Source organism: Solanum dulcamara, chromosome 4 (genome assembly GCF_947179165.1).
Source record: "Solanum dulcamara chromosome 4, daSolDulc1.2, whole genome shotgun sequence".
NCBI classification, from domain to species: Eukaryota; Viridiplantae; Streptophyta; class Magnoliopsida; order Solanales; family Solanaceae; genus Solanum; species Solanum dulcamara.
The window spans coordinates 31,639,522-31,649,186 of record NC_077240.1 but is presented as its reverse complement, the minus strand read 5'-3'; the positions used below and the strand labels follow the sequence as shown (position 1 = coordinate 31,649,186).

At 37.8% G+C, this 9,665-nt stretch overlaps 1 protein-coding gene across 2 annotated transcripts in view; it reads right to left on the bottom strand.

The window, feature by feature from the left end:
- Positions 1 to 1,141: 1,141 nt before the first annotated feature.
- The window catches only part of LOC129887260 (protein ALWAYS EARLY 3-like), a 30,706-nt gene continuing 22,182 nt past the window's right edge, over positions 1,142 to 9,665 (bottom strand). For both annotated transcript variants that reach the window (XM_055962288.1, XM_055962287.1), the window contains 5 exons: positions 8,752 to 8,895; positions 8,458 to 8,673; positions 2,433 to 2,537; positions 2,248 to 2,346; positions 1,142 to 1,413 (listed from right to left, as the gene is read on the bottom strand). In XM_055962288.1, the coding sequence (XP_055818263.1) occupies positions 1,249 to 1,413; positions 2,248 to 2,346; positions 2,433 to 2,537; positions 8,458 to 8,673; positions 8,752 to 8,895 (729 nt within the window). In that variant the 3' untranslated portion in view covers positions 1,142 to 1,248. The remainder of the gene's footprint in view (positions 1,414 to 2,247; positions 2,347 to 2,432; positions 2,538 to 8,457; positions 8,674 to 8,751; positions 8,896 to 9,665) is intronic.

Here is a 9,665-nt window from a genome sequence, read left to right as displayed (position 1 = left end):
ACCATGTATTTCTAGGTATTAGTAAAGCAATGATATTTTATGCTTGCATTAGCATGCTTAAAGACTCAATTGTCCCTCAAAAGCTTTTTTACATTTTTTTCACCACATTTGTGGAGGGAATCTTTGTAAATAAATAATTTTAAAAAATGTTATGCAATGCATGCTATTTTTAATATACCAAACCAAACAATACATAAGAAATAATTAATGCAAGCATAACTGATGCAAGCATTACTAATACACTCTATTTAGCATTATTCTTATACACTCTACTAAACGACCCCTCACATTACTAATGCAAGCATTAGGAATGCATGCATTACTAATACACCCTATTTAGCATTATTCTTATAAATCCTACCAAATAATCTCTAATTGAAGTGCCTTAAAACAAAACGACCAAACTGAACTCTCATCCATTTTTACTTGTACATTGTACTAAAAATAGATAATCATATTTATTTGTGTAGTTTGAAAAATTAATAGATAATTTATTACTTAATTTCTTATTTACCCTTATTATTAACTATAATCTTTTTTCAATGCATTTTTCAAAATATTGAATTTATTATACACAAAGAATGATATAAAATAATTATCATTTTATTAATTACTTCTTAAAGAATGTCCAAGTCAAACTTGGAGAAGTAAAAATTAACAGAGGCAGTAATATATAATTTAAAGACGTGGGAGAGCAGAGGTTGATATTTTTATATCTTTTCAGAAGAATCCAAGAACAATGATGGGTTTGATGCAAATTCTTGCATTTTCATTGCAGCTTAGCTGGACTGTGAGAGAATGTGGTTGGGATTTTCTTTGGCAAACGTGTTTCAAGTGGAAGGTACAAGATTTTCAATAAATTCCAGGCATTGTTTTAAATCAGTTTTCCCCTAGCGGATTGGACAAAGCATCATGGAAATGGAGGATGTAAAACAGATTTTGATAAACTTAAATTTAAGAATAATTTAAAATTTCATCATTTTCATGGCTCTTTGAACTTCCAATCCAATTAGTAGTTGTAGCTACTGGTTCAGCCTGACCACTATGGGACTATTTATTATAGTGGAAACAGATCATGTGAAGACAAAAACTTCCTTTATGAGGGGGATATAGAAATCACCATTGAAGAACAATGGAAAGAGAGGCAGTAAATTGAGCTTGTATTAATCTGAGAACTTAACCATGAATAAGGCTAGTTATCTACATAGTGAATTTACAAGAGCAAATTAACTGTTGATAATATATGGCCTACGTTGGTACTAATGCCAGAATTTGGTTCTTGATGATTCGCATGCACTTCTGTATTTCAGCATAGACAGGAAAGTTCTGTGAACAACAGGGTTGTAAGCTTGCTACAGCAGAATCCAGTACTTTTGCCACATCAGCTGGTGGAAACTGTCGTTCCGTACACTTCTGCAATCATGTACAACAAATAATCAAATTGTGTCGAGTATACAACAACAACAACAAACCCAGTATAGTCCCACCATCTTTATGTGTCGAGCATAAAGATGGAAAATAATGACACTTATATGGGTGACCAGAGATATGAACAAAATAAGCAAAGGTGCTTTTTGGAGATATCATGTGCTGCCATAAAACACTTGGTCAGGTTTTCCTTTTGGAGTTGAGTAGCAAGACATATATAGCTTAAACTCATCTCCAAGTTCTCCATGTGTGGACTTACGAAGATGGAGGTCACAACAAATGTATTATATACTGGAAATCATGATAATGTAACACACAGACACAGACTAGAGATCATCTTTTTTCTCCCTTTTACATTAAAATAAAATAAGGAGATATCCTCCTCCAAGGCTATCTGGCAATCTTTGATGGGATAAAACTTGGTGAGGGAAGAGGAATTGTTCCTTCAATCAATCTGTTTGAGTCTTCTCCTTCTCCCTTTATTTATCAGTTATCCAAAATCACAATACATTGCTGTCTTAGTTGATAAAGATGACTCTGTAATCCAGATATTAAGACGAGAAACATCTTCTGGATGTTATGGAACATTTTATGTCATGCAAAAGAGAGGCAACCCAATATGGAATCCAAGGCTGCGAAGGACATGGCACATTACCAAAGCAAAGGTAATTTCCATGCCAAACATTCTATAGCAATTATCCTTTCACAAAAGCTAGTCCAAAGAAACAGAAAAAACTTAGAAAATGTGCTGGAATTATGGAACAAAAGAACTTGCCAACAGAATACAGGAAAAGAAATGAGGTAACCAATCGTATTTACCTGAATCATATGCAAAGTAGAAACGCATTTAGTGATAAGTTCTGAAGGAATTTCTTCTTCATTTTTATCTGACATATTCTTTGACTTAAGATCAGGTGGCTGCAACAGATCAATGCACTAAAAATCAATTGAAATAGAGAAGCAAAATAGCCACTAAGCAAACATGAAGTGGTAAAAAATCTTACAGTTGGCATGCAAGAATCATCTAGTAGAATCCGATCATTCACATAATCAATAGCCTCCTCAATCTTCTCGGTGGTGTTGTCTCTACCAGTAAATGAAAGCATCGCCTACACAGGAAAGCTAATCAGTCCTAAAAGAATCTACAGCAACATGCAGACGATAATGATGAGATCACAAGCATGATAGAGTAACATAAATAAAAATTAGGGCACAATGCAACATGAACTTTTTAGTGATGCAATACTCTGGAGGCATTAAATTGATAAAATCAAGTCTAAACAGATTGCATGATGTCTGTCGTTGATCTGTCCCTATTTTAGCTCTACTGTATGGTGCATGTGCAGGTCATGTGACCTGCTGAAGGTTGTTAGAAAGTCAATTGTAACTAACTTTAGGACCCATTTCCATATTTCGGTTACTTCATTGTATAAGTAGTAACTTTCCCCATCTGTAAAATCAGATATGAAATCTCAATCAATAATATTTCTCTCTTCTCTTCTCTGAATTCTGTGGAACTCAATTAGAGTTCTAAGAGATCACTGTTCAAGAGCAATTCATCTATTTGTTCTTTAGGTAATCTCAGTTGCTTTCCAATTCGAGTTTCGATAGAATTAGGCCTCATCATTTGGTATTAGAGCCATAAACCTCTGACCTGTGCGATGGGAGATCACAATACTAGGATGCAGGAGCTGCGTAAGGAGATTGATAATTTAAAAGGAGCCATGGAAGGCGTCGTCAGAAACAATTGTTGCTATCCAATGGGAATCCTCGAGGAAATATGATGCAGAGTAATGGCGGTCGTAGAGGAAATTCAGCACCGGTGGATTTAACAGGAAATTCAAGGGAGCCTAGGAGTGCAGCTCATGAGGAGTATCGAAATGGTGGTTATCAGCTCCCTACAAGGGGGTATCAGGTTGAATTTCCCAAATTTGATGGCATCGGCTTGAAAGATTGGATCTATAGGTGTGAATAGTTCTTTGATGTAGATGAGACACCAGAGGACTCAAAGGTTAAACTTGCATCTCCCCTCCAGTGGCATCAATCTTTCATGAAGCATCGACCGTCCCGCGATTGGCCTTCATGGGGTGAGTATGTTCGATGTCTCTATGCATTTTCTGGAACTGAACTTTTTGATGATCCAATGGGTGACTTTAAAGATCTCAAACAGTTACATTCCGTCCAAGATTATATAGATGTTTTTGATGAACTTTTAACTAGAAACAAGCCTTCCAAAATTCCTCTATATTACCCAACCCCAGAAATGTTCCCAGATTTTCCCAACCCCAAAACCATTCTTTCAATACTTCCTCCAGTCAACCAAACAAACCAAATCCATCATATCCCAAACCAAACCCATCCTCTTTTACTGCACCAAAACCAAACTACGGAAATGCCAAACTATTGACACCTGCAGAAATGGATGAAAGAAGAAGCAAAGGGCTGTGTTTTAACTGTGATGAACCATATGTTTTTGGCCATGTGTGTAAGAAGAAAAGATCGCTTTACTCTATGGAGGTGGAGAATTGTGGAGACCCAGTTGAAACCTTGGAAGTGGGGGGGGGGGGGGAGGATACGAGGATAGATCCTGCTGAATTTTTGACCATGATTGGTCAGGGGTTAGAAACTGATGATGAAGGATCCATTCTACCTCATGTATCAGCGTGTGCTATGAATGGGATTCATGATTTCAGAACTATGAGAGTTACTGTTTCAGTAAAAGGGAAGACTATTCATGTTCTGATAGATACTGGGAGCACCCATAATTTCTTGGATTTTAACACTGCCAGGAAACTGGGGTGCTTGTTGACTGCTATATCACCTTTTGATGTATCAGTAGCTGACGGGAAGAAAATTCAGAGCAATTATGTGTGTAAGAACTTAGTTTGGAAGTTGCAGGGGGTTTCATTTGACTCTGACATGTTAATTTTGCCTATTGGTGGATGCAACATGGTTCTAGGAATCCAACGGTTGATCACATTAGGGGATATTATGTGGAACTTCAGAAAACCCAAGATGGAGTTCAGTATCATGGGTCACAAGATCTTTTTGAGGGGCCAAGATGATACAGCAACATGGGTTGGACAAGTTGTTGGCTAAACCCTCAGAGTTATGCATGGTAGCTATAGGAAGTTTTCAGCAGGAACCATTTACTGAGGATGCTAGTTTGTTTTCCTTGGAGGCATCAGGAAAATGTGAGGATGATGAAGAAATGCAGTTGACCCTCACTACCTATCAGGACTTGTTTGAACCTCCTACTGACTTACCACCATTTAGAGGGCATGAACACAAGATAACATTGAAGGATGGTACACACCCAATCAATATCAGACCCTATAGATATCCTACTATTCAAAAGGATGAGATTGAGAAGATGGTTGATGAAATGCTGAGTTCAGGTGTGAGAAGATGGTTGATGAAATGCTGAGTTCAGGTGTGATTAGACATAGTACCAGTCCCTATTCATCACCTATTGTGATGGTCAAAAAGAAGGATGGGTCCTGGAGATTGTGTAGACTACAAGGAATTAAACACCAACACTGTCAAGGATAAGTTTCCAATTCCAGTTATTGAGGAATTGTTGGATGAGTTGCATGGAACCAAGTATTTTTCCAAGCTAGACTTGAGATCTGGATACCACCAGATTAGAATGTTTGAACCTGATATACCTAAAACTACTTTCAGAACTCATCAAGGCCACTATGAGTTCTGGGTGATGCCCTTTGGCCTGACCAATGCTCCCTCTACATTTCAGAGCCTCATGAACCAGATATTCAGTGCTCATCTCAGAAAATTTATTCTGGTTTTCTTTGATGATATACTGATATACAGCAGCAACTAGTCTGAACATCTTTCACATCTGCAGCAAACTTTTTCATTTGCTTCTCTTTGATGGAAGTTTGATTTTCCCAGAATGTATCCTAATTTTTGGCCTAATTCTTCTGATGATGATCGATTCAACCTCCAAATCCTTTAGGAACAATGTTCTTTTTCTCAAGAAAAGCAAGTGTGCTTTTGGGGTTACTCAGATTGACTACCTAGGTCATCTTATATCTGCAGAAGGTGTGGCTATGGATCAGCAAAAAGCAGATGCTGTCTTGCAGTGGCCACAACCAAAACAATCAAGAGTTTTAAGGGGTTTTTTGGGACTTGCAGGTTACTATAGAAGATTCATAAAAGGTTATGGAATCACAGCTAGACCACTTCATGATCTTCTGAAGATTGGCAATTTTAAGTGGACTGATGCAGCCTCTATTGGTTTTGAGACATTGACATTAGGCATCACCTCAGCTCCTGTCTTAGCTCTTCCAGATTTCTCTAAGGAGTTTGTCATAGAAACTGATGTTTCAGGGGGTGGAATTGGTGCTGTGTTGGCACAAGATAACAGACCTATTGCTATGTCCCCATTTTAGCTCTACTGTATGGTGCATGTGCAGGTCATGTGACCTGCCGAAGGTTGTTAAGAAGTTTGTTAGAAAGTCAGTTGTAACTAACTTTAGGACCCATTTCCATATTTCAGTTACTTAATTGTATAAGTAGTAGCTTTCCCCAACTGTAAAATAAGATATGAAATCTCAATCAATAATATTTCTCTCTTCTCTGAATTCTGTGGAACTCAATTAGGATTCTAAGAGATCACTGTGCAAGAGCAATTCATCTATTTGTTCTTTAGGTAATCTCAGTTACTTTCCAATTCGAGTTTCGATAGAATTAGGCCTCATCGGTCGTCTGATAATATTAAACCTCGTTAAGAAATAGTAAAAGGTTTTCAATGAACTAAATTTCAAATGTTTTCAAAAGAGTTACTGGAAGTCCAATTTTTCTACTCTTAACTTTGATCCTGATTAGTGCTGGCAAATGGGCGGGTTGGGTCGAATTTGGGCGGGTTGAAAATGGGTCAACATAAAATGGGTAATAATTCAACCCACCCATATTTTCTATCCATAAAAATGGGTTGGGTAAAATACTAGTTTACCCATATTTATCCATATTTTCATGAATAAATAGTACTCTAGTCTAAAATTCAATATGGAGAAAATATTTTAGTCTTTTTGTGGTTGAAAAATGTTGAAAATATTTTATTTAATTTTATTGTATAATAAAATTAAACCAGACACCCAATGCGTAATCCGACTTCTAAATCGGGACCCAACTCCGACCAGAACCAGGACCCGACTTTTAAATTGGGACACGACCCTCGACTTCCGACTCGGGACCCGATATCCAAATTGGAATTCGATCCCGATACCTAAATAAGGTGCCGACCCCGACATCCAACCCGGGACCCAACCTCCAAATTAGAATTAGAATCTGATACCCGATCTCGATGATCGATCCGAAATTCAAATTTGACACCTGATCTAGGACCTAACCTCGACTCTTGGTCCAAAATCCAACATTCGAACTACATCCAAACTGACCTCGACACCGATACCAACCCCGATGACAGATTCAGGGCCTAATTCAGACACCCAACTAGGGACCCGACCCCGACCGAGGATCCGAATCGGGGACCCAACGCAATAGAACGAAGTTCGTTCCTAATTCCCATAGTTTTTGCAGTGCTGCTTCTACCCATCTCGATCAAAAGGCCTTCTTTCCTCGTCCGAGGGATTTTTTCTTTAGAATTTCTTAATAGAAAGAGGAAATCCGCTCTTCGAAAGAGAATACAAAGAATCCGCAAGGAGCTAGAAGAAGACAAACTAGGACCCGACTTTCGAATCAGGATACCACCCCGACATCCGACACAGGACCCAACTTTCGACTCGAGACCTGGCCTCATCACCCGACCTCGATGACTGATTCGGAATCTAAACCCGACACCTGATTTGGGACCCAATCTCGACTCTTGACCCAAAAATCCGATATTCGAATTGGACCCGAATTGACTCTGACACCAATGCTCAACCCCGATGACTGATTCGAATCAATCCCGACATCCGATCGGGGATCCAACCCTGACTCAGGATCCGAATTGGGACCCAACTTTTGAATTAGGATTCGATCCCGACACCTAATATGAGACCCAATCCGGACACCCAATCCCAGACCCAACTTTCAAATCGAGATTTGACCCCGACACTCGGCCTCGATACTTGATTTGAGACTCGATTCCGACTCCAAGGGCCAAAGACTTCACATTTTCAATTTATTTTTTTTTATTTTTTTTTAAAATTATAAAGGAGAATTATTAATTTCAACAAAGAACATAAAAAGGATGGGAAATTACAACATTTTTGGTTATATCATGAATTTTGAATGAATAAAAGTTGGAAACTTAACTCATTTAGCTAGCCTATAGTTTACCCATGAATACCCATATTTCTATTGGTTGAATATGGGATTAAACCCATATTTTACCCTAAAAACTCATTCACACAACTCATTAAAATATAAACGGGTTGGGCAGGTTATCAAAATATGGGCTCACTTTGCCGCCAGGATGTATTTTCTCAGAATATTTTGATCTGGTTATATACCAAAATGAAATAGTAACCACCTTTATGCAAAATCGCATACTATTACTGCATCTTTTCAGGAAATGCACTTCGATATTCCCAATCTGCTGAGGTAAATTAAGGAATAAATCAACCTGACAACCATGCAAATGAGGTTTCTGAAGAAGCTAAATATGACTCCCTCCGTCCCAAATTATGTGATGTAGTTTGACTAGGCACGGAGTTTTAGAACTATGGGAAGACTTTGCAATGTTTCAAAACTACCCTTAAAATAAATGAATTTTTAAATAGAAGAGTACACTTTTGTGGACTTTATGCCAACGAAGTGGACCCAACATGGGTAAAATGTTGATACTTGATAGTGCCATTAAATGTTCGCCAAAAAAGGAAATGTGTCATTCTTTTTGGAACCGACTAAAAAGGAAAGTGTCATATAAAATGGGGGAGTAATATGCTATGCTTAATCATAACCCGCTTTAGAATTTTTTCAAACATAATCTTAAAACCTGATTGGGTCACACCAACAATGCTTTTAAAAGACTCCCAACAGAAATAAAAGTTGAATGTTTACCTGCACGGCTGCATCTACCATAGTCCGGGATTTGATTTTTGAGCTTTCTAATATCTCGTTAACAAGGAATCCTGATTCCTGTGGTTGACTTGCACAGCGATCAAAAGTGCTCGCAATACTAGGATCAGCAAAATTTGGAACTGGCCTTGGCCATGCAAGTGGAATGTTTCCGTGGTAGGTATTCCGCTGTCTCAAGCGAAATAGAGCAGAAGAAACCTGCCAAATCAAATGAACGTTATATCAAACTTTGTGCATCTTAGAAAATTTGAATTCTACTATTGAGGATACACATGCCTTCTCATTGACTTCATTTAATTGTATTAGCACGGCAGCATATTGCTTCTTGAAAGGCTCCGAGTCCTTGAGAGAACAGTCGTCACTCTTTTGGTTTTCCAAGACATCATCATTCATGCGCCTCAACTCTGAAACCACTGCATCCTACACATTCAACCTAATGATATGAGCTCACTGCACATCTCGCACAAGATATGCATGCCTTTTGTATATCTAACATCAACTAAAGAAATGCATCTATTGACACATCCTGAAACACATACATTAAAATACAAGGACAGCCGGAACTAAAAATGAAAGACAAGAAGCAGTAGAAATTTAAAATAGAAGAAACTTGTCATCAGTTTGGTAGCAGCATCTGCTCAGACTAGCCCCCAACCTTACATATTCCCCACTCCAAACAGAACAGTAAGCACAGCTTTTCTTAACAACAATACATGCTCAACGTATACCTCCACAGTTTTAGGAACAACTTATAGATGTGCATATAACTATACTTGGACTAAGTTCTATAAAGCTGCTTCAGCTTCGTCTTCAAAAAGTAAATAGAGCTTTAACCAGCTAGTTCATGAAAGCTTATCCCTTCAATAATTTCTTCTTTTTACGCAAATAATCCTTTCAAGTTCAGGGAGGAAAAGTGAAGAAGATATTTATCCCTCATTTAGCTTATATCGGTAATTTGGACATACATGCTAGTTTTATTCATAAAGGTATTTTATTTGGTTGAATAAACAGATATTGTTGAATTATGCAACAATCTCATCTAACTAGCCTTAACTTTAAATTGTTAGAAAGGGAACATATTTATTTAGTATAGGTTTGCAACATGCTCCCTCACATGCAAGCCTAATTCGTTTACTTGATTCAAGCACGAGAAGTAAGACTTGACTTTAGGATTTGTATCACCATGACAC